Source organism: Pteropus alecto, unplaced genomic scaffold (assembly GCF_000325575.1).
Source record: "Pteropus alecto unplaced genomic scaffold, ASM32557v1 scaffold94, whole genome shotgun sequence".
Classification (NCBI taxonomy): domain Eukaryota; kingdom Metazoa; phylum Chordata; class Mammalia; order Chiroptera; family Pteropodidae; genus Pteropus; species Pteropus alecto.
This window is the reverse complement of record NW_006437736.1, coordinates 11,199,785-11,225,563: the sequence shown is the minus strand read 5'-3', so window position 1 is coordinate 11,225,563 and position 25,779 is coordinate 11,199,785. Positions and strand designations below refer to the sequence as shown.

At 36.1% G+C, this 25,779-nt stretch overlaps 2 protein-coding genes across 6 annotated transcripts in view; one reads left to right on the top strand and one right to left on the bottom strand.

Annotated features, from left to right (window-relative positions):
- The window catches only part of ELK3 (ELK3, ETS transcription factor), a 64,312-nt gene extending 51,825 nt beyond the window's left edge, over positions 1-12,487 (top strand). For all 4 annotated transcript variants that reach the window (XM_015591484.2, XM_025048786.1, XM_006914591.3 and 1 more), the window contains exons 4-5: positions 4,317-4,439; positions 9,876-12,487. In XM_015591484.2, coding sequence (XP_015446970.1) covers positions 4,317-4,439; positions 9,876-9,974 — 222 coding nt within the window. In that variant the 3' untranslated portion in view covers positions 9,975-12,487. The remainder of the gene's footprint in view (positions 1-4,316; positions 4,440-9,875) is intronic.
- The window catches only part of CDK17 (cyclin dependent kinase 17), an 87,701-nt gene continuing 69,801 nt past the window's right edge, over positions 7,880-25,779 (bottom strand). Inside the window, exons 11-18 of one of the 2 annotated variants that reach the window (XM_015591482.2) lie at positions 25,041-25,161; positions 22,597-22,694; positions 21,993-22,098; positions 20,003-20,045; positions 18,906-18,996; positions 17,841-17,918; positions 15,117-15,209; positions 7,880-8,030 (exon numbers count right to left, since the gene is read on the bottom strand). In XM_015591482.2, the coding sequence (XP_015446968.1) occupies positions 15,163-15,209; positions 17,841-17,918; positions 18,906-18,996; positions 20,003-20,045; positions 21,993-22,098; positions 22,597-22,694; positions 25,041-25,161 (584 nt within the window). In that variant the 3' untranslated portion in view covers positions 7,880-8,030; positions 15,117-15,162. Of the gene's footprint in view, positions 8,031-15,116; positions 15,210-15,326; positions 17,314-17,840; positions 17,919-18,905; positions 18,997-20,002; positions 20,046-21,992; positions 22,099-22,596; positions 22,695-25,040; positions 25,162-25,779 lie in introns of those variants that run through there. The other variant, XM_006914590.2, reaches the window with a different exon arrangement.

Here is a 25,779-nt window from a genome sequence, read left to right as displayed (position 1 = left end):
CGTTTATTTGAATTCAGACAGTTCTAGGAGTTTCCAGGGATTCACTGACACATTTGTGGATTTTTTTTTCACCCCAAAGTGGCATTACCATGAATTCTCTTGGCATCTATGAGAGAGTTAGACATGTTTGTTGGTACAACAAACTGTTAAATGGACCTCCTGATTTTCTCTCCTTCATTTCCAGAAGCCCTAATGACCTATCAGCATCTCAGATCCCCAAATCAAGTAATCTACAAATACTTCTTGTTATGAAGCTCATGTGTATCCTTTCTAGTCAGTTAACTAAAGAATGGCTACTATTTGTTAACTCATTTGGGAAATAATTATAGAACACCTCCCATTTGCTAGGCACCTGGGGATACAGACATACGCAAGATCGACACACACAGTTCCTGCTCTCATGCGCTACACCTAACTAACTGTCCAGTAGGTAAAGAATAAGGGGCAATATATAATTTAGGGTGGTGTGAAATTACAGAGGACCCTAAAAACTGGTACCAGGGGCCAGTGCTCCTATGAGAATCTAATGCCTGATGATCTGAGGTGGTGATGTTAGCGCTGGGGAGTGGCTGCACGTACAGATGAGGCTCTGCTTGCCCCTCCAGCTGTGCAGCCCAGTTCCTAACAGGCCACAGCCCGGGGGTTGGGAACCCCTGATATAGGGAATTTAGGGAGCATGGCTGTGCAGCCCAGTTCCTAACAGGCCACGGCCCAGGGGGTTGGGAACCCCTGACATAGGGAATTTAGGGAGCATCTGATATCAGGTTATAGGGGAACCTAGAATTGCGGCTAAGGAGGTTGTACTTTTTTTTTCCCTCCCTTTCTGAAAGAACTTCTAGTAAATGTAATGTCTGCAAGTGACTGATTTGGTGGTGGAGCTCAGAATAGATTGGGAGAGAAGCCAGAGGCAGGTGGACTGCTTTAGGTGGCTATTGCCAAATGCCATCTGTCAGATGATGGGGCTTGGATGCATCAGGAAGAGAAATGAAGGGATAAATAAAAGTCAGTTCAAGGAAGTATCCACAGACCTTGCCTAGAGGCTATGGTGAGGGGAAGGCATTTTGCATCACGGTGACTGGGATGCTAGATTGTCTCCTTTCTCTGACACTTGATACATACTGTGTACTCAGTATTTGTTGAGTGGATAGATAAATGGTAGTACTACTGACAGAAATGGAGGCGTTATAAGAAACACTGGATTTAGAAAGAAGGTGGTAAATTCAAGTTTGAACAGGTGGGGCATTCCACGTGGAGATGTCCAACAGGTGAGAGGCAAGGGCATACGTCTAGAGTTACGATCGATCGCTTGAGCTCATCAAGTATTTGGTAGCTGTGTCCTACAGGAGGAATAAAGATGAGCAGGATATCTGAAAGGCGGTATTAGTAGGATAATAAAAATACGCTAATTACCATAATACGAGGCAGAACATGCTAATAAAAAAGGTGATTAAAAAGCGTTATAAGGATTCAGAAAAAAAGAGAATGTCATCTGATTGAGGGGAGAGCAGGAAAGCCTCTGAAGCGGTGGTATTTTGATGGGCAGAGGGAGGCAAGGGGTAGGGAGGAGGAGAAGGAGGTCGGAAGGCACGATCTGGGTGGAGGACTACGAACAGAAGACACTCAGGTGTGGCTTGTCTTGACACCAGCTCACCAGGTTTAGCTCAGATGTTTGAGTTTTCTAAGAGATTCACCATTAAGTGGGAGAGCTGAGCAGAGAGGATGAAAATGAGAGCCTGGTAGTTTTTTCCCCTTGAGCCTTCGGGCATCTCCTCCCCGAGCAGCTGATGGGATCAGGAACTCTGCCATTCAGAAGAGCCCAAGAAAGAGGAAGCATGCATTTTGTTTGTGGCTCCTTATGCTCCAAGTCGTCAGGCTCAGCCCTCCCTGCCTGACTTCGGGAGCTTGTGGAGAAAGGCTCTGAGAGCTCACACTGTACTTGAGATAAGCCAGGGCAGGCTTTATAGGAACTTTCCTTAAAAGAGCAACCAAATAGTTTTTTCTTTAAGGCCACAGGATCTTTAGGGAGATCAGGGATGGGAGGGAGAGGAGTGAATTAAGTCATTTCATAATATTTATTTGCATATATTATAGATGATATTTCAAACATTAAGCATGAGAAAAACAGAAAGCTACTGTATTCTGAATATACCTTGTATCCTTCAGAAAAACATATGTGCAAACACCTCAAATCCAGACATGGGTGTAAATTTTAGACTATGAAAATATAAATGCTATACCTTGTATACTGTTCAAAGGATTAAAAAAGAATGCGTATACATTTATGGCCGTGGATGAGAGAAAGACAAGCTATGTTTTGTAGTTTAGAAGACTCATTGTCTCTATAGCTTTGAGACCTTTGTTGGTGGGTATATATGAGGAGGCTCTGAACACGTTGGTTATTAAATGTTAATGTGGCGTACTGTGGTTGGAACCCGGCTCCAGAGTAATATGCAAATATTAGTTCTCAGGTCACCTGAGCCTGTGGACTTGAGCCTAACAGGATGGAGAAAAGCCTTGAAGTACCAGCTGATGAAACTGGCTTGGCTGTTACAGAACGTCAAGCACTTTTCTATCGAGTGGTCCCCAGCCTTTCTGGCACCAGGGACTGGCGCTCCTCTGAGAGTCTAACGCCTGATGATCTGAGGTGGAGCTGAGGGTGGTGATGCCAGCACTGGGGAACGGCTGCAAATACAGACGAAGTTTCACTGGCTCACCCACCCACCACTCACTTTCTGCTGTGCGTGTCCCAGTTCCTAAGAGTCTGTGGGCCAGTACCGGTCTGTAGCCCATGGGTTGGGGACTGCTGCTGTACAGTTGAGAGTTTCTCCCATGAATAGGTGAAGTACATTAAGTGTGTCAGGTAGACCTTTAATTAATTTATAACAGTCTTTAACACTTGTTGAGCATGTGCTATGTGCCAGGCACATATTAAGAGCTTTACATAGGTCATCTTATTTAATCTTCCCAACAATCCTGTATGTAGGTATTTTTTCTCCTCACTTTAATGAGCAGGAAACTGAGCCATGGAGCAGATACCTAGCTAAGTAGTGGTTCCGAGGCTGGATCCCTGGTAGAGCCTGTGCTGCACCGGTAAGTCCTGACCATTAAGCCAGATGGCCTGGCACACCGGTGAAATTACCTTGGATTAGAACAAATGGAAAGTTAAAAATTAATCCAAAACATGTTGTTTATCCTACTAACCTCATTCATTCAATATGTAGGAAGTGCTGTGGAACCAAAGACTCAAATAATTTGGTATAAATTCGTTTACCTTTCAGCAGCTTCAGAGCTTGAGAACCTTGGGGTATTTGTCTCCATTCCACTAAGCAGAGCAGACCTTTCAGCTTCGGTTTAAGCCAAATGCTCTCGATAATTAACAAAGCTGCTTAGGCCAATTCTAGGAAAAAAATAACACCGTAGCATCCAGCATGATGCAATCTGAAATGCTGGTGCCTCTGCTGTGGTTCTTCTTAAACAACGCACCTACCTACTGACATCACCAAACCACTGAGGGGTTCCTTCTAGTCACCAAAGGTGCAGAACCACCCTGGGCCAGAGAGTTTGCCTCCACCAAGGATAAAAGCCATGCAAGCTTACCAGCTGGGGAGGGTTGTTTCTCCTGCCCTCTAGCTGGCTTACAGGCCAAAACTCCTGCTGAGTGTGTGCAAGCAAATGCACTCCTTGGCACTCTCCTGGGAAACCCAGCATTTTGGCTTTACACCCAAACTGACAAGAAAGGATTTTTTTTTTCTTTCAAACCATTGCCAGGGAGATGAATTCGCATCAGCCCCACATCCGGAGTGAAATCTGGAAAACCCAGTTCAGAGCTTTTGAAGAAGCTGCTACAGAGTTATTTTAGTAGCAAATCCTAAAGGGCCATTGATAGGGAAAGTGAAGCTTGGGAGGCCCTTTTAAATATGTGTTCGTAACCCAAGTAGTAGATGTTCACTAAAGAAAAATAAGAAAATATAGGGAAAATAATAATAATAAAGCCCCTTCACGGGGTCCTGTTTTGTTGTACACTAAGTCTCGTTTAAAGGGGAGCAGGGAGCAAACTGGAGAAACCATCTGGGCAAAAATGGCCACAAACTGGAGCTTTCCACTAGAATGTTCACGGAAGGCAATTGGTCTATACCTCTCTCCTTTTTAAAATTGCTAATATAATTTCTTGCAGAAATAACAAGAGTCGTCAGGTTTTCCTAAGATGGTGAGGCTTCTTTCTTGGTTCATGGCCGATGCACCTAGCCACACTGCTAATCACTCCTGGAGTCAGGCGACATCTATGTCAAGAACTGTCTATGTGCTTTTTTTCCCAGACACCAAATGGACTGCTTCTGACCCCGAGTCCACTGCTGTCCAGCATACATTTCTGGAGCAGCCTCAGTCCAGTAGCTCCACTGAGTCCTGCCAGGCTGCAAGGGCCAAACACGCTGTTCCAGGTGAGCATTTGGAAAGAAACTTTTAAACACTGAACTTCTAAGGGATGTGTTCCCCCAAAATCCTGCAAAGGTAATAGTGAGTTCTGCCCCACATTCAGTTAAAATGTTAAGTTTCTAAAGGGTGTTTATGTTAATGGGGTTGTAGGCAAAAGGCAGCCTTCAAAGGCAGACAAAATTTTCACTGAAGCAGAAATGGAGTAGTCATGCTAGATTATCATAAATGGAACAATTTGTTCTTGAAATGTTTTGGAATTTTCATTGACTATAAAAACTGGAAATTTACTATGGAAAAGGCAAAACTTAAAAAATTGTACTTTATAAAATATCATTAAAGACTAAAATATTAAATATTACTCAACATAGTGATAACACTGAAAATTGAAAATAGTGAAGAGTTTTGCCATACTGTAACAGGAAAGGTATCTGCATAATTTCATGAATCATAATCAAGTTCTTCTTCTTGTTCCATAATAAAAAAGGAGTATCCAGGGCTCTTGGTTAGTAAGCTCCCTGTCCTAGGTGAGCACATTCATTATTCATTCACACACTAGAATCTCGAAGTAGTAGCATTACTTGCTATCATGTGGAAATCACTATTTCCTCTTTGAGACCCAAAGATTGCTATCTGTTTGAATATGTGAGTGTAGAATAGAAAGGATCCTAGGGACAGGAATGAAGCAAAGCTGGATAAAGTGCAAACTCCCTTCTTACCTAATTCTAGCCTCATCTGTCTCCTCCACCCTCCATCCCATACCTGACCGCTCTGTGGCTCTCTCCACGCTAGCTGTAGTTCTTTTGCTCCTGTTGCGTCTAGCCCTTACCACTTTGTATTACGATGGCTTGTTCCATTTGGCAATTTCCCCCACTACACTGTGGGCCCTCAAGAGGCTGGAACTGCACCTTGATCACTGTGGTGTGCCACCAGCATCTAGCACATTGCCTAGTACATAGATGATGCTCAATAATTATTATTGACTGACTGAATCAATGCCTAAGAATTTGTCGAGAGATGTCTTAGAAAGTAAGCGTTAAAAAGATCGTGCTTTTTTGAGTTGGTCAGTTTGCTTATCGAAGTTAATTGAATATTTATCTCCTCTGTCCAAGGAGCTATATACATGGTTGGATTTAGGGTCTTGTTTTAAGAAAGGCGGAGCTAAGGAGGTTTTGATTGCTATCTTGCTTCTCTGGTTTCCTAGTAGGGTGGAGATAGGCTGTCATGATGTCACTATATCCCTGGAGTCATCAGGTTTCTCTTCCCGGCCTTTCTTCCCATCACAAGAAATTGAGCTACGGTCATGTGCAGCCAACATGTTGATTCTTAGCACTTTAACTCAGGCAGGGAAACAAAAACAGTGAGCAAATGTAGTATTAGGAAAGTTTTAGATCAGCAGTCTTTTGAAGGAGAGCTAAAAGACCTTATTTCCTGAAAGTCTCCAGACTAGAGCAGCAGTATTCTAGTCTTCCAGCCCGAGCAGAGCAGAAAGGAGCTGTGTGATATGTACATATGCACAGTCAAGCCCCAATGCAGTGGGGACTGCACTGCTACTCTAACCCTAGAATCTAACATAGGGCCTTTGTAGGGTCCAGTCTTCATTCCAACTTAATGGGAATAGTGGTTAAGAGCATGGCTCTTAAATAAGAGTATAAAACTACACGCAAATAGGTTTTATAACTCAGTCGAAATGCATAAAATTCTATAAAAAAATTCTATAAAATTCCGAAGTGTCAGAAAAGAAACAAAAACCTAGAATATGCCAATAACCATTAAAGAAACAAATAGTAATTAAAGAGCACCTCACCCTGCAACCAACTCCTGCCAAAAATAAGTTGGGTGGTTTGGTATAGAAAGCACAGTTATCTTTCACAGGGGTTAAAAGCTGGCTTTACTGCTTATTAGCTATGACCTTTAGCCAATTAGAACTTATTTGAATTCTGTTTTCTCTTCTATAAAATGAGGATAACCAAACTTACCTTATAGGCTCTAGATATCAAAGGAAATGACAACCACTGATAAATTGTAAGGCCTAGACATGCAACAGTTACTGAACTAGCTTGAAAATTACGAAAATATATTTACTTCTACAAATATTTATTGTACTTCTAACATGTACCAAGCTTTGTAGTTTGATATTTAGTGTTGAAGTTTAATATTTACCTCATCTAGACCAAATAGGAATTAAACTAGAAGACAGCCTAGGAGATCATTCTGACACATATCTCAAACAATGAAAATCTAGTTGTGAAAATCATGTATTAAAAGGATGCCTTTAATTATTCTTGTTCATTTGGGAGAATAGCTGCCATATTTCTTTTAGACCTGAAAGTTATCACAGCATATACCTTTATCTTATTTATCATCTTAATTACCAAGAATACAGAAATTAACTTTATTCTTTTTTTCGATTTTCAAAATTCATATTTTATGAACATGCTAAAACACATATCATGACAGTGATACTTCTCTACTTTTTTTTCTGGCTTTATTGAAATATAATAATTAGTTGCTCATATTTACATTGTACAGTTCAATGAGTTTTTTTTTTCAATTATAGTTGGCATACAATAATATACGTTTCAGTTGTACAGCACAGTGATCAGAGATCCACATAACTCGCAAAGCGATCAACCCACTAAATCTAGTACCTCTCTTCCCCCTTAAATATCTATTATATTATTAACCATCTTTCCCATGCTACACTCTACATCTCTGTGACTATTCTGCAACTATCCATTTGTACCTCTTAATCCCTTTGCCCCTTTTCACTGTCCCCCCAACGCTCCTCCCAACTAGTAGCCCTCAAAATATTCTGTATCTATGAGTTTTTGTTTTTGTTTATTTTGTTCTTTAGATTCCACATGTATGTGAAATCATGTGGTATCTGTCTATCTTATTTCATTCACCACAAAAACCTCTAGGTCCATCACGGCAGTATCTTTTTTCATCCCCTCCCTTTTAGTTTGTGTCTTTTAATCTGAGGTGAATATCTTGTAGGCAGCATATGTAGGGGTCTGGTTTTCTTATCCATTCGGCCACTCTATCTTTTGGTTGGAGCACTTAATTCTTTTCTATTTGAGGTACTTGTTGATAGGAATGCAGTTAATACCATTCTTTATTCATGTTTTTGATTCATGATTTTTGTTCTTAAAGAAGTCCCTCCAACATTTCCTGTAACACTGGCTTGGCGCTGATAAATTCCTTTAGTTTTTGTCTTTATCTGTCCTTCAACTCTAAATGATAGCTTTGCTGGATAAAATATTCTTGGTTGTAGATCATAGGTTTTCATCACATCAAATATTTTGTGGCAAGCCCTTCTGTCCTGCATAGTTTGAGAAATCAGCTGCCAGTCTTATGGGTGCTCCCTTGTAGGTAACTAACTGCTTTTCTCTTGCTGCTTTTAAGATTCTCTTTGTATTTAACCTTCGGCATTTTAATTATGATCTGTCTTGGTGTGGGCCTCCTTGGGTTCCTCTTTCTTGGGACTCTCTGAGCTTCCTGGGGTTTTATGTCTACTTCCATAATCAGGTTAGGGACGTTTTCCATCATTACTTCTTCAAATAGCTCTTCGACGTCTTGTTTTCTTTCTGGTAACCCTGTGACACGGATATTTTTACATTTAATAACGTCCTATAGGCTCCTTAAATTATTATTACAATCTTGGCTTTTTTCTAGCCATTCTGACTGAGTGTTCTTGGCTTTCCCATCCTCTATATAGGTCATTTGATCTTCTTCTTATTCACTCTGTTTATCCCATTTAGTATGTTTTTCATCTCAGATAATATGTTCTTCATTTCTGACTGGTTCCCTTTTATAACTTACAATTCCATTTTTGTTTTTTATCTCTTTGTTAAAGTTCTCACTGAATTCAACTACACTTCACCCAAGTTCATTGAGTATCTTTATAACCAGTGTTTTGAACTGTGCATCTGTTAGATTGCTTGACTCCATTATTCCTGGATCTCTGTTCTTTTCTCTCATATGGTTTCTGCTTGTCTTCCCATTTTGGCTGCCTTTCTGTGACTATTTCTATGTACTAAGCAAAGTTCGTAAGTCTCCCAGTCTTATTAATGCAGCTTTGTGTAGTAGGTGTCCAGTGGCACAGTCCTGGGAGGGGTTCAGCTGCAGGCCAAGTTTAGCTCCAGCCTGTGCCCCTCCAGAGCCACCTCATAAGATTCAGCAAGTAATCCACAGATGCTGTGCTTATAATTACCTCAAGAAACCACACCAGAAACCGAGGCCAGCTGCCACCAGTGTGTCTTGGCATTGCTCAGCAATGAGCACTGGACTCGCGGATACACCTGCATGTGGCTTGGGTGGGGCCATGAGTTGGGGGAGGCGGGGTTTCAGAAAATCCTTTGGGCCAAGCAACCTCTGTTATCCAGTTTAATGATGTCTCAGATATGGTGGCATTGTGTCCACACTCTGGGAGGGGTCAGGGCTCAACAGAGGAACAGTGGATACCACCAGCACTTCTACCTGGTAGAAAGCCTCGCCTCTGGCCCTCACTCTGACAACTCAGTGTCCCCCTGTAAGTCCCTGGTGCCCCCTGTGCAGCTGAACCAGCGCTGGTGCCCAGAGCAAGCAAGTCCATCACTGTGAAAGTACGCTCGCGGACACAGCCCCTTTAAGAGGCGTCTGCAGTTACTGGCTGCTACTGCCACAGCTTCTGTCCCACTTAGCCACTGCTTGGGACTGGTCAGCCTTGTATCTTCGCCCCCTCTTACCTTCTACTGTTGCAGGTTGATTATTTCTCTCCCTAGCTGTAGTGCTTCTGTTCATCTAGATCCCAGGTGACTTTCCTTGCTGTTTGCTCTGTGTCTGTCACAACTTTGATTTGGTCGCAAGAAGGATAGACAAAACCTCTATCATTTACACCATTTTTTCCCATCTCTTAACTTTATTCTTTAAGTTTTGTCATGTATGAGTGATCTCTCTATTAAGTTTGATATTATCATTTTACTTAGAGGGAATACTTTCTCAGCCCCCAAAGATATTCTTGCTTTTTAAATCTTTTAAGATAAAAACATCTCATTTTGATGGCCAATTTCAAAATACAGTATTAGAAATTACTGTAAAGGGTCAGCTGCCTGTGGTTTTCAAAATTAATTTCTTTTAATATTCAAAGCAAATCAGCATTCTAAATAGCTTGGAAACTTTTAAAAATAGTATATTTTAGTAACATGTAAAATACATTTTTTTCCTCGTAGCCTATGCATAAAAAATCATTAGGGACATTTTCTGGGTTGTATCCTCTGCTGTATGTAATCTTGATTTCAATGTCATCTTTCAATTACTCATTCTGTAAAATAATTTACAACTTACAAATATCACAGGGGTGAAGACAGAACTGATTCACTATGGTCTAAGAATGTAAAGAACTTAAGTTCTTCACAATGCATTTGCAATAATTATTTTAAAAATATTTTGTCGCCCTACAGTTTCCAACACTGCTTAATGGCCACATGCCAGTGCCCATCCCCAGTCTGGACAGAGCTGCTTCTCCAGTACTGCTTTCTTCAAACTCTCAGAAGTCCTGATGACATCTGGCCACAATTAAAGACTCAATTAACTGATGAAACAAATATGGGCTAGTACCCATGGGCTAGTTTACCTGTGTCATGAGAAGGACTTTGTGAAACCCTCTGTTAATTTGGTTTGCACTTTTCATAACATGGATGGTCTAGATTTATGTTAGCATTTTTAAAACTTTTTTTATATTCAAGTATATATGAAAATCTGTTTTGCATTAAGTGAATTTTATTGTTTTTGTTTTTATATCCTTTTAGCTCTTAAGTGTTGAACACTGTTGACAGTGAAGAACTTTTCTTAATGGTTTTCAGTGTAACTAATAAGGATGTGAAGCTTTTTTTCTCTTTAATTCTACGTATGCTGAACTGTGCTTATATACACTATAACCAGCTGTGCCTTCCTTTGCATTTAGTTTAATGTAAATGATTTATATATTTTTTAGTATTGAGATGTTTGAAAGACAAAAATTAGTATCAAACAGCTTTCGTAGAATTTCATTATTTTTAACAAATAGGCAATATGAAAGCATATTCATATTCATTTTTTTTGCTTTCAATTATAATTGCCTTAGGATCTCTTTTGAACTGAAATTCAATAAATGTAATGTCCAAGTAATGTTTTTATAAGAAGAAACTAAGCCATATTTAGACAATAAACATTCATAAAAGAAAATGTTCTAAAGTGCATTTTTAAAAAAGTGAACTTTGAAAGGCTAGCCCTCTTAGCTGTTTACAATCTTTTAGATTCCTCCCAAACAACAAACCTGATGGAAAAGCTACGTCAAGTTTACTGTATCCATACCCCTGGAATATTTCCTAGGTTAGCATATACTTATTTCAAAGAAATAGCTCTGGGTTCTCCCCATTTTCTAAAGAGAATTATACTCCTTTGATACATTTCATGTATCATGACGAGTTAAGATGTTCTAAACTGCTGGAACTATAACATTTAAAAAGTCCTATGCTTTGGAAGAGGTTCACAGACTGGTGATAAATACAAACAAGTTTGTAACACCAGGCATCTTCATGTGTACAGGTATAGCCTTGCTTGTGGAAATCGAGATGTTATTACTAAGTTTATGGTGAGAATGAAGGAATTCTGATACGACAAATATAAAACCCCTCAGTAATCTCATCATTGTGGCACTGATCACATAACAATCTGGAACACTCAGCAGTAAATTCTTTTGTGTAGTGTATTTTAGAGCAGTGATAATAGAAACATTTTCGGTTCCTTCAAAAATCAGCCGGCATCACTCTAAGGTATTGTTCTGTACATTAGGTAGGAAAGTTCTAATGTAGCAGAACTGGAAAATGCCCAGCGCTCCTAATTCAAGGTCAGGTTAATGATCATCTTTAATTATAAGTAACAAACCAATTTAAAATGTGGCTGAATAATTATCTAAATCATGCATTAAATAGCAGGAATTATGAGAAGGGGTAAAAAAAAAAGCTTGTGAAAACATAAACATTCTTGGATTTCTAAAAAATCTAAAATTTTGTTATACTTAGAAATTTTGAGATTTCTGATTGGAACTGAGCATCTCTATGTGTGGGGATATATGCCTTTATCTGGAGAAAAAATCCAAACACTTTAGTATGCATCTCTGAATATAAAGTAATGGGGCTGATTCCAAAATTCACAAGCAGACACTACTGTCACTCCCTCTTGGGCTAAGGATAATTCTGTACTAAAATAGCAGGTCGAGCTGGTATTTACCAAACGTAACACTTGAGAGTTAGAAGGGGCCTGGCTTCTGAGAATGTGTCCTACTGCTGTTTCCAGATAAGGACAACTGCAAAGGAGAAGCTGGGAGCTGCCTGAGGCCACGCAGCTCACTGAAGGTAGGACAGTGGTGCTCAGTCCAGTTCTGCTTCCCCATGCTTAATTACTGGTCTAAAATTTGTGTTTGGTAGAAAAGATGGATAGAGCATTTTAAAAAATTGTTGGCTAAGAGAAGAACTATTGCAAGTACAGGAATGATTGTTAAAGAGTAACTAAACAGGAAGCTAATGTACAAGAATCTTAACCCAAAATATTTTAAAAGTTTAATGCTGATTGATTGGAAATGTTCAAGTGACTATATACCTGATTTTTGTAGTCCATTCCTCCAAATATTATGATTAACATATACTCCAGCAGCTCCATTTACTAGAAATGGAAAAATACCATAATTTTTGATGGACCAAAAAATCCACTGTAACACAAGCAGAGAACTGGAGGTATTGAAATATAACTGTTATAGCTCTGCCTCATTCTACATGTGTGGTGTTTGTTTTTTTAAGAACTATTTTAGTCAGAACATAGTTTCAAAGGACATATTAACTTTTTTCTTCCTTTTTATATGTCTGCTTGATCAGTGTTAAACTGCTATGGCTAAAGTTTTATAGAACTATAACCTAAACATTGGTCTCTTTGTACACATCTTTTCTGACTGCAAATCCTCATTCACTTTCATATATATGTATCATTTTTATTGTTATGTTATTTTTGTTCAATAAATGCTTTGTGATAAACTGTGTGAGGAAGAAAGTAGGTTGGTTTACTTCCACTTACTTGGGATAATCCAAGTTTCACTTTTCCAAAAGAGTCCAAGTTAGAAAATGAGTCTTGTCATCTAGTTTTAAATATGGTATAGCAAAACAAGCTATGCATAAATAATCTGCTTTAAAGAGATATTTAAGGAAACAAATATAATTGGAGGGAAGGGAATGGGTTTAAAAGTGCCCTTGATCTTTTAAGTCTTAAGTTCTATCAATGTTCTGTACTGAGATGGGGAAGGTGAGGAGAGGGGGAAAATTACCATTTATTCTTTTAGTCACAACTAATATCATACTCAATGGTGAAAGACTGAAAGCTTTCCCCTTAACATCAGGAACAAAATAAGGATACCCTCTGTTGCTACTTCTTTTCAACACAGCATTGAAAGTCCTAGCCAGAGCAATTAGGCAAAATAATAAATAAATCAAATTGGAAAAGAAAAAAATAAAACTATATGATATGTCTTATATGTAGAAAACCCTAAAGAGTCCACAGAAAAAAACTGTTAGAGTTAATAAATTCAGCAAAATTACAGGATGCAAAATCAACACGGAAAAATCACTTTTATTTCTACACACTAGGAAGGAAAATTTTGAAAAAAATTAAGAAAATAATTCCATCTACAATATCATCAAAAGGAACAAAAAACTTAAGGAATGAATTTAATTAAGGAGGCACTGAACACTGAAAACTATAAAACATTGCTGAAAGAAATTAGATATCCTGTGTTCATGGTTTGTTAAGATCACAATACTATCCAATGCAACCTACAGATTCAGTGTAATACTTATATGGAATTTCAACAGACCTGAATAGCCAAAACAACTCATGAAAGATCAAAGTTAGAGGACTCACACTTCTTGATTTCAAAACTTACACACTACGAGTAATCAAAACATGGTACACGGCAGAAGGACAGAGATGTAGACCAACAAAATAGAATCAAGAGCCCCAAAATAAACCCTCATATCTATGGTCAATTGATTTTCAACGAGGGTGCCAAGACCTGTGGGAAAGGGCGGTGTTTTCAACACACACTGCTGTGAAAACTAGATATTCACATGCAAAATGAAGTTGGACCCTCACTTTATATCATATATAAAAATTACCTCAAAATGGATCAAGGCCCGCAATGTAATCAGTAAAAGTATTAAAATTTTAAAATAGGAAGATATTCATGACCTTGGAGATTTGAGAATAGTTCCTTAAATGTGCCAACAAGAGCTGAAGCAACAAAAGAAAAAAATAGATACACTGGACTTCATTAAAATTAAAACTTTAGGATATCAAAATGATATCATCAAGAAAGTGAAAGACAACCCACAGACTGGAAGAAATTACATATCATATACCTCGAAAGGGACTATTATATAGAACATATATAAAAAAAACTTACAACTCAACAACAAAAAGATATTACAACCCAATTTTAAAATGGGCAAAGAACTTGAATAGACATTTCTCCAAAGCAGATATAGAAATAGCCAATAAGCACATGAAAAGATGTTCAACATCCTTAGTCATTAGGGAAATAAAAATCAAAACCACAACGAGATAACGCTTCACACCTGTTAGAATAAATATAATAATAAAGGAAAACAAGTTCTAGCGATGATGAAGAGAAACTGCAACGCTTATACATTACCACTGTGAATGTAAAATACTGCAGTCGCTATGGAAAACAGTTTAGCGGAATGCACTTAGCATTAATGTCCTGGCTAGGCAGAGAGCCAAAGGAGAGAAAGAGCAATTAGGGAGATCGTTTTATAAACTATATAAATGTCTAACCAATGTACTGTATACTTGAAACTTATTTAAAAAAAAGTTAAACACAGAATTACTAAATGACCCAACGACTCTACTCCTAGGTATTTAAACCCAAAGAATTGAAACAAGGACTCAAACAGATGCTGTACATCACTGTTCACAGCAGCATTCTTCATAGTAACTAAAAAGTGGAAACAATCCAGTTTCCATCAGCAGATGAATGGATAAACAAAATGCTGTCTGTATATTCATATCACAGAATACTATTCAGCCATAAAAAAAAAAATGGAGTTCTAATACATGCTACAACATGGATGAACCTTGAAAACATTATGCTAAGTGAAACAGGCCAGACACAAAAGGACAAATATGATATGATTCCACTTATATAAAGTATCTAGAATAGGCAAATTCAGAGACAAAAGATGTATGTGAAGTTCCCAGGGAGTGGGTGGAATGGGGGGTTATTTCTAAACGGGTACAGAATTTCTGTTAGGAGTGACGAAAAGTTTTGGAGATCGTGGTAACTGCTGTACAACACTGTGAATCTAATGCCACTGAACTGTATATTTACAATGGGTAAAAATGGCAAATTTTATGTTATATATATTTTACCAAAATTAAAAAAAAAATAGCATACATACACACACGTACACACACAACCCCTCATGAATTGTCTTAGGTCCAAAAGATAAATTCTTTTAACATGTTAACAAGTCAACTTCAAACATAAGTTGATAAAGCACCAAATAGAAAGCAGCCAGTTCTCTACACCTGGAATGAACATATTCAGTATGTTAACAACATCACTTGGAATGAAAACAAAAGTCATCCTGTCTTACCTTTATGAACCTTGTCAGTTTAAGATGAATCATAAGTGTTCAAGGTTCAAAATTTCTGAGTTTCAATTCTCTTCATTGCAAAGTTTCCAGGATCTGAATGGTGCTCAAGTATCAAAAAACAAAAACAAAAACAAAAACAAAAACCAGATTCCTTAATAAAATGAAGAAACATTCCTGGACTTCCTACGAAGAATTTTATATAACTACTGGATATATTTATCTTTTATATATGAGAATCAAACATGAATAACTGTGAAATTTGCAAATCAAATATATAACCCATGAGACAAAAACTACAACATGTTATAATTGAGAGTGCTATCCTATAAAAGTACAGTAGAGATGACTAAATGAATGACCAACACAAATATAAATTAAGTATTACTGGCACAGTGAGACTTATCTTAGGAATGAGACCCATAAAAGAAAATGATCCCAAAGCTGCACAGCCTTCATCCCCCAGAAAGAACTGACTCAACAAAACCACATTTTAACAACATGAAGATTTTGTTATTATAAATTTCAAAACAAAATGGAGGAATTTCCACTTAATATTTATAATCTTCAAAGTAATACATGTCTGTCAGTTAGAAATAACAGCAGTTTGTTAGGCTACAGAGTTTAACATAAAACTAATTTACAAGTGTGAAAAGCAGTAGTGGTCCAATATTCACCATTACACATGAATCTGTTTCTTCCAGAAATTTTTAAAAAATTAAAATTTCAGTATCATGAAATATTAAAATAACACCCCAAACATGCCACGATCACTATTCACAAATAAAGTTAAAATGAAATATACAAAAATTCACTTAATACTGTTAAATAACAATAAGCTACAAGATTTCCTGAACAGAAATGGTAGGACCCCTGAATGTTTTACAGTGAATGACAGGAAAAAAATTAAGTTATGACTATTTTCATGATATATAAGTCAAGAATTTACATGACCATCTCAAAATATACCAATTAAGATTTGTAGTTTGTAAGATGCACTAAACAAATAGCCTTAAAAGTTAACACAAATGCTTAAAACACTGTTACCAACACCAAGGTATGTTTATGATGTTCAAAGAGATGCATAATTAAAACTGTAATTTTTACTATATCTGGTAAACACAATGCTTTAAAACAATCCTCTAAGTTCTCACTTCTTTCATTTGTATTTCTCATGGCTCATTTCAAAGACAGCTTTCAGCTGATTCCAAGTGAATGTTATTGACACACAGCCCCCAAATGAAATGAATTGCTCCTCAATGACACAGCATCTTTTCTAAGAAAATAATTGTATTTAAAAAACAAAAACAAAAACAAGACCTCCCATGTTTGATTGGACTTGTACAGTTTTAACTAAATTAAAGCACAATGTAAAATAACTAAGTGTATTAGTATATGAATATCCAATAATATGCAGTAAATATCTCTAAAATGAGGAAAGGTAAAAATAAATAATTTTGGTGCTTTAATTTACTAGTCTCTAATGTGAGATCCCCAAAATGTCAGGTAATTCACTTGCTTGAATCAACTTCTGAATCACATGCTTTCCTAAACATAATGTGCTTATCAATTTTTTAGCTACTCTATTCGCCAATGTTCAATAAAAAATTATATAGATTATAGAGCACGAACTTAGAGTGTTCAAGGTGGCTCACTGTTAAGCAAAGCTAAATTTACATTCCAGGAAACACTGCAGTTTAATTTTAAAAACATACAAACAAAAAATGCAGCAGTAAAACAATTCATGAGGAGAAACAGATGCATTCACATATAATAAAGCCACTGCAACTTCTTCAGGCATTCAACTGTTGTGTTAAATAAACAGACAGTAGTTATTTAGCAGCAATGATTCCGCAATAAATAATGCACTGTGTTTCTCAGTTCTGCACAAAAATTGCAGCTACAGTTACATCAATAGCTGTAACCTACTGGCTCTAATGGCAGAGAAGACCTTAAAATCAACTGTACAAAAAAATTGTCACACTGTGACAACAAATATAAAAAAACAATCTGTAGGTCTGAAATAAAAAGACTCCACTGTGAAGAGGACAGTGTAGACAAACGGAGATTCCAAGTCCACCAAAAGAAATATTTGCCTTCAGATCTGAGTCCTTGATTGGTAAGAAAGGCTGGGGGCTGGGCTTGAAACCATGTTATCAGACTTAAAAGAGCATGCTCTGTCTTCTGTTCTTCCCATGTCCTAAAATATAAAGTCATTTTATGAGGCAGTTCAAGGTTCAGTTTTATCCCACATACAGTATTTGTTGACTCTAGGAAGCTAATGTTCCCACCAGCATAAGCTAATATTCCATGGTAGGAGTGATCAGCACTGTCTTAAATGCCCCTTTTGTTGATAGGGTCAGTCTACAGCTTCTATGCTTCGAAGTGATGAACCTGATGACTAGGGAAGCACAAGATGTGTCTTCTGCCTCAGGTACCAGGGATGGCGTGTGCAGTGATCAAGCCAGGCCACTTGTAAAAGGTCTTTGTGTCATCTGCAGTTTTCAGGATCCCTGACTTGACTGAGTCAGATTTCTCTGAAGAATTACTGAGCTGCCCACATCATACAGAAAAGTGAGTACGTGCAATGTTAAACATACACAGTTGTGGAATGCACTGTACATTGGTTTTTACATCAATAATTTTACTGATCAATTTATAAACCAAAAACTTAGTTCCACACAAAACTTCATGATCGACATGTGAAATGGTTTATGACAAACACACCTGTCTCTGGATAAGACGAATTTCGAAAACCCGGGTCCTTTTGCAACTGAATCTCTTTCAAACTGAATATTGATACACCTAAAATGCACAGACAAAAATTATCAGGTCTAATATTATTAAAACAAATATAATCCAAATATAGATGGAAGTTTAAAAATATATATTGATTCAATATGAAACATTTATACATTTACAAGGTTATAGCCCTGCTGACATATATTCCCCTTTGTCCCAATGTTTTAAGAAAACCAAACAAAATAATCTCACTTCAGAACCCCTCCCATCCAAATTCTGCTTTAAATCATCCAAATCATGCTTCGAGTATGTGTTTCTCTGAGCAGAATATACATTGTCTATTTCTAGGACTTACTGGAGTTGGGAGACCTAATCAAAACGTATTACTTGGTTTTTATACTCTCTGTCCTTTTTCTTCCTCCTTATGATGCATGAAGGTATCAGGCATGAAGATATCAGGTCCTCAAACTATCTTCAGATTTTTAGAGAAGAATAAGGAATAAGTTTCTACATAACTGTCTAGCTCAAACTATACAACTTGGTATCAATAATGAAAAGTAAATATCATCTTAAAAAAACACCTGTACTTCATTGTTCTCATTTCCAATCTCTGCCACCATCTTTATATCCTGAAAAGGAAATCTACTTTCTTAAGAAAACAAACATGTTTTGGTTGTATTTCATTGTTCTTTGCCTGAAATCCACTTTTAACAATTCTGAAATCAAAGCTATCCAGATTGGGATTAATGACAATGTCTATCATTATATGGCATCCTCCAACTTAAAGTCCAATAAGATTAATGACCCATGCCTAACTGCTAATGATTTCTTACAGAGCAGTGCCAATGTGCTCGTGTTTAAAGAAATAAATTAAACATAGGCAAACAAGACATACACCTCCCTTCAAAGAATTCAGATCTAATTACAAGGCTAGAATTTTAGGCTTAAAAACCAATAGCAATCTCTTCCTAAACCCCTAATTTATTCCAGTTTCCAGCCCTAAACAAATGAAAATAAAGAAGGGGGAGAACGCTTTAGAATTTCTCTTACTTTCAGGTAAAGCATGTATCCTTGGTCCTAGACTTCGAAAGTACACATGTTTCATGGCTTCTTCTGCTGAAACCCTTTTCTTAGATTCATACTGTGGAAAAGCAAAGAACTGCTTTATTAACTTTTTCTCTAAATACTGTAAAATACCGTAAATACTGGGGAGTTAGTACTACTTTTCTTTTGCTTAATAAAATGACTATTTTTTAAAGAATCAATTGGGAGGTACTCTAGATACGCTAATATTTGAGCTGCTATTGAGATTATGCAGTAATGATTATATCTCTGTTCCAAATTTCCAAGATAAAGTTGGATCTTAAAAATTTAGATTTTTCTGTATTTTCTAAAGTGATGAAAAATCAAAATATCTGACCTTTAGTGTTACTTTTCTTCATGAACACCAATGGATCATTGGAAAATATACCCAATACCTTTATGACAGACATTATTAAATTACCTATTCAATACCCATTTCTCTTTTTTCTTTGATGAAATAAGCTAGACGAATTTAAGGTGTCCATGCTTCCAACATCATGAATCACGACTGCTCTAAGTTTGGGAAAATTATGACAATTATGACAATCTTGCTTCTCAATTCCTAGCCTCTCTTACAATTAATATTCTGGTTTACGAGACTTAGGAAAAAGCCTTGCAGGGGTTTCTGGAAAAGACTGCTTTCCAGATACAAGAAGGCTAATGTAGCTGACACAACCCTTACCCTCTATTTCTTCCTGTTTGAATAAAGATATGAATGGTATTTGGAGGTGCAACAGCCTGTATGGCAGTAGTATAAGGAAAAGAAAGAACGTAAGAGAACACGGACTGCAGAGAGCATGGCCTTGACATAGTTGATCTATGCCAGAAGCTGATTACCTCCAAATGTTCTAGGTTACAATGAAAGCCCACCAGACACATTAAGAGAAACTGTTTTTTGTTTTTTGTTTTTTTACGTAAGCATATGCCTTTAAGCATGCTAGACACTACAGTAATCTTATCATAAAAAAATTTTTGAAGGAGGTATTACTGATCCCATTTTACAGATGAAGAAACTGAGGCTTAGAAAATTAACCCATTTAACAATTACAAAAGATGTAACTTACCTGAAGAAATTTTGTTATCAACTCAATTCCTTCAGAGTCTAACCTAAAAACAAGAAGACACAAATGGTAATTTATTCTCTTTTATTTTAGCTAATAGTAACTTTTCAAATAAAACTATTTCCAACTGTTTTAATCTGTGAGATTCAAGTTCTCTAAATTAGCCTATCTTGGTACTTTCAGAGACTCAAATCTATTTTATCCTTATAAGACTTATCTTGCCACTTGTTTAAGAAGAAATCATAAATAACCAGGCTTCAATTCGAATTTTCAATATTCAAGAATAAATTAGATTATTAAAAACTATAGAATTTTTAAAAAATCACCATTCTGTCTCAAAACAAAGTAAGCTCTATTTATTGGGAAAGTTTAAGTAAACTGCATCAATTTTCATAGTGCTCCATTTAAGGCAAGAGTACAAAAGCATCATTTTCCTATTATACAAGTGAAAACGAGGAGACAAATGACCCGAAAATGTATCACTGTGGTCAAGATAAACAGATGAGTCCATTCAACATCTTTATATCCTGAAAAGGAAATCTGACCTTTTTTACAGGGTAGTGTGTTGAGAACGGGGTACTAGAAGGTATAAAGTTCAATTTAAATATGCTTTCATAAAACTTATTTAAAAAGAGCTACAAAATCAATGATATAGTCGACAAAGATAGATAATTATAGTGATGAAATTAATATACCAGGGAGTAGAGGGCTTAGGGATTATCTTAATGGGATAATCTCCTGATCAGCAATCACAAGTACTATTTTGCTGCCTTTCACTGGCAAAAACACAATTACGAATAAAGATTATATTCCCAGCTGAGTGCTCTTAGTGGGTACTGTGGGTACTTTGGATGCTGTGGACTATACATTCTCCAGACTCTTTCAATCCTTTGTAGTTTGCCATTCTGACAAATATCCAGAGCTCCTTTTGTAGCTAGGTGCTAAGGTTATGGAGAATCTGCTTTAAAGAAGAGCTTCGACCTTGTATACACCTGACATTACAACGGCAAGCAATATATAAACGACAAAAACAGAATTTATGCTGCTTGGGAAAGATACGTACACACAAAAAGTCCAGCACATATTATTCTTCTCAAGCAAGTCTACTTAGAATGTTATTAGCTGCTATGGTAACAATATTAACATCAATTCACATAAATACTTTAAAAATATTTTTGGTGTCAGAACTGTATTGTTATTCTTCCATAGCTGCAGAATAAATGAAACTACAGTGAGTGTGTTATGTTGTAAGCAACGTGAATGGCTTTTGAGTAAAACAGACATTGGCCTTATTTGGTATCTTGGTGTCTTTTTTTACTTTTTTTAAGATAGAAAAATAAAGTCAAAGAGGTAAGTTATTATTTATGTTATTTACTAAAATGTACTATATTCTATAAGTCAAATTTTAATGGGAGTCTTAGATGAATCTGGGGGTAGGTCTGAGAAGAAATTTTAATTGAATGGTCAACATTTAGGACATGAGGGGTCAGAGTTTACATTTTCAAATACAAATTATGACTAAACTTTGACTAAAATACTGTTGGGTCAACATTTGTCAGAGTCAAAATTTTACTTATAACACTTTCTTAGTTTTTTTTTTAAGTAAATATGCTCAGGTTTTTTAAAGTAAATATGGAAAAATTGCATCATGATCTTCATGGTACTGAATAAGGTGTTAATTAACATCTTTCTGGAAAAGAAAACAATCTACATAAACTCTACAATTCTAATACATATGTTCTATATTCATTTCGTATACAGCTAAATTCTGTGATTTACATACTTGGGTAATTTTTGGTCCCTGAATTATAAAATTATAAAATCTGATACAAGGAAGAATTCAATTAAATGAGATACTAAAATATTTAAGAACTGTATATGTGTATTACATATTTTGTCCTGAATCCTTACTGTGGCCAATGCTTCATGAGACTGAAAAGAATCATGTGGGTTTTCCCGGCTTTTACTTAGATGAAAAAAAAAAAAGAAATACCTGGGTGCATGGTTAATTAGAGGCTGAGGTTTATATTTTGGAAAGTTGTAGTTCTTGAACTCATCATTTGAAGAAACACCTGGCCAAGTTTCCTGAGATGGAGTTCCTAATTAAAAAAGATTACATATATATAAAAATATGTAAAAATGTAAATATATGCAAATATATAAGTAGGCAGAACTAAGAAAATAATTTAAAGAACAATTTATATTTAATAGATAATGTGACTTTCAACTAAAACCGAAATGACAGAAATAGTAAACATATATGAACTTTTTTTTGGACTATGCAATGATGCCATAAAAATGATGATGCCTAATTGACACCTAAGCTAGAAATATTTCCTAATAAAATGCTAAAGGTCAATTTTCAATAATATTTCTCTTCTCTCTTCTTCTATAAAATCTTTATGGCAAAGGTGAAATTCAGTAAGTGAAAAGTTACCTAGAAGAATCTCTCTTTATCATAATTATGTTAATTATAGTTCTTATAATATTTATATTAGTCTCAGTATCAAATTTTTAAATATATTTTTTTAAAGATAGTCTTATCTAGCTAGTCAATCGCAGGAAACAAATCACTGGGAAAAGATTTCTTCTGTTACCTAGCAGTCGGAAAATTAAGTGCAGTTCATCTTCCACAGTTGATCCTGGAAATAGAGGTCTTCCAGAAGCCATTTCAAAGAAAATGCAACCAACACCCCTTTAAAATATATCATAAAAAATGATAAGTAATTCATTTACATATTATGACACACAAGAATCTTTTCCTTAAGATCACCTCTCTGGAGAATTTTGTCCTAGCATTTATTCTACTTGTCTCAATTTCAATATTGCTAACCCACTTAAAATCCCACTTAAAATGTCCAGCTCTCCTCTGATCCTTGAAGAATAACACTAATAATAGCTGATAGTGATTTAATGCTTATGGTGTGTTCGGTAGTGGGTAGTAAGGATAGGGAGAGGCAAACAATTCAAGATGTTTTCATGTAGGAAGCAGAGACAGAACACAGTGCAGGATGGAGAGTGTGTGAGTGTATTTGTATATGAGAAGGAAGAAAAATGGATGGAGGCTCAGTGAATGGATACTGTCTTCTTAGTATCTGTGTGAATACACATAAGTTTAAGACAGTCCTTCCAGTAAAGGACTCACAATCTAACAATTGTATATGAAATTTAATTTTATATGTTAAAATGTTATATGGAATGAAAATGATGGAGCCACGATGGAAAACAGTATGGTAGTTTCTCAAAAAAACTGAAAACAGAATTACCAGATTATCTAGCAATTCCACTCCTAAGTATATACCCAAGCCTCAAAGAGGTATTTGTACATCCGTGTCCATAGCAGCATTATTCACAATAGCTGAAAGGTGGAAACAACACAATGGATGAATGGATAAATAAAATGTAGCATACATATACAATGAATATTCAGCCTTGAAAGTGATGAAAATTCTGATACACGAAAAAGTCAAATATCTACAACATGGGTGAACTTGAAGACATTTAGGATAAGTGAAATATGCCAGTCACAGGAGGACAAATATTGTATGATTCCACTGATATGAGGTACTTAGAAAAGTCAAATTCATAGAAAAAGAAAGTGGAATGGTGGTTGCAGGGGCTGGAGGGAGGAGGATGTGGGGAGTTGTTTAATAGGTACATAATAGTTTCAGTTTTGCAAGATGAAAAATTTCTGGAGATGGATGGTGGTGTGGGATATACAACAATATGAATGTGCTTAATCCCAGAGAACTGTACACTTAAAAATGGATTAAAATGAATTGTTATGTAAATTTTACAGTTTAGAAAGTAAGTTTTTAAAAAGAAAAAATGTTATGCAAAACAAAATTAAATATAATTGCTCATTCCAAGACAACAGAAGGAAGTATATGACATCACTACATGAAGGTTATACGCAATTAAATGCAACCGCAGTTCAGAGGAAAGAATTGCCACCAGAGGCTAGGTTATATTCAGGAAGGATTTATGAAAATCTGTGTTTTGAAAGTTCCTAGGTACAGGCCCCAGTTAGAGAAAGAGTAAGCATTTCAGATGGGTAGACTGGTATGTACATAGGAGAAAAGGTAGAAAAGCCCAGGTTATTTTTTTCTTTTTACTATTACAGTTGACATTCAATATTATTTTATATTAGTTTCCAGTGTACAGCATAGTGGTTAGACATTTATATAATTTATGAAGTGATCCCCCCACCTGGCACTATACATAGCTATTACAATATTACTGACAGTATTCCTATACTGTACTTTACATACCCCCTTGACTATTTTATAACGTTTAATTTGTACTTCTTAATCCCTTTATACCTGTCTTACCAAACCCCCCAACTCCCCTCCCATCTGGCAACCATCAGTTTCTTCTTTGTACCTATGAGCCCAGGTTATTTTGAGATTTAGTGAGTAGCCCATTTGGCTGAAAAGGAACAACTGTGTAGAAAAATAGTCTGAAGTAAGTTGAAAAAGGTAGTTTAGAGACATTGTATGGAGATCATTAAGTATCAGATTGAAGAATTGTACCTCATGCTACAGGTAATGAAGGGGGAAGGAGCAAAAGTGTTGAGTGAAGGAGTGTCACGATCAAAGTGATATGTGAGGAAGATGGCTATGATATTTTATTATTTTTAGATCAACTTAAAGCTAACAGATTTTGGTGAATATTAAATAATAAAAACAATTTTGTTTTAAATTATGTACCAGACCCTCTTCTAAGTGCTTTAGATTAGCTCATTTGGTTTTAACATTATCCACAGAACAGCCATTTAAAATAATTATTATTACTATTCCCATTTCCTTAAATGAGGAAACTAAGACACAGGCTTGTACTTTGAATAAAGTTATTATGCAGTTATAAGTGGTAGAACTGGTATGTAAACCTAGGTGACCTTACATGCCAGAACTTAGTCACTGCTTATATTGTGGCTCTTTAGAATAGTATCTCCTTAAAAGTCAAATATCTATCAATATGCCCTTTTAATGGCTATATTCTTTCAAAATTACAAATGGCAATAACATCTGCATATATTTACCACATGTCAATCTGTGTTGAGTACTCTGAGGAACCGAGAAGCACATCAGGTGGCCGATACCACAATGTGACAACTTCATTTGAGTAGGTCTTTGTGGGAACTGACTTGGCTCTGGCTAGTCCTTCAGAGGGAAAAGAAAACAAGAAATAGGTACAATGAATTTCTCAGCCCATATCCTCACCATGACTCCAGTCACAAGGATGCCTGAGGTAGCTACTCTGTAGCTTCTTGAATCTTAAAAAAATTATTTTTGAATTTTTTAAAAGTATACATAGTCTTGGGTCAACAAACCCTTATATAAACTAAATAACAGTAATTTCACAATCAGAGATTATGTTTACTTTATGAGTGTGACTGTTCCTAGTACAGTGTCTCGGTTAATCTAAACTTTAGATTTTTCTTGCCAAAATTATTTCCTAGCAGAACTTAAGTTAATGCAAAATAAGCCAATGATATTGAGCTGAACAATTTTACTTCTTACAGCCATAGGTTTCTGTTGCCTTTTAACTTTCCAGTTTTTATTTGCTATATCAATTTTTATCAAAAAAGATGAAGCCATTGGTCCAAGATTCTCTTTTTTTCTGTCTCTGAAATCTATTTTTTTAATAATTAAAAAAAGTTTTCAATTACAGTTGACATACAATATTATATCAGTTTCAGGTATACAACACAGTGGTTAGACACTTACCTAACCTACAAGTGATCATCTGATAAGTCTAGTACCCATCTGATACTATAC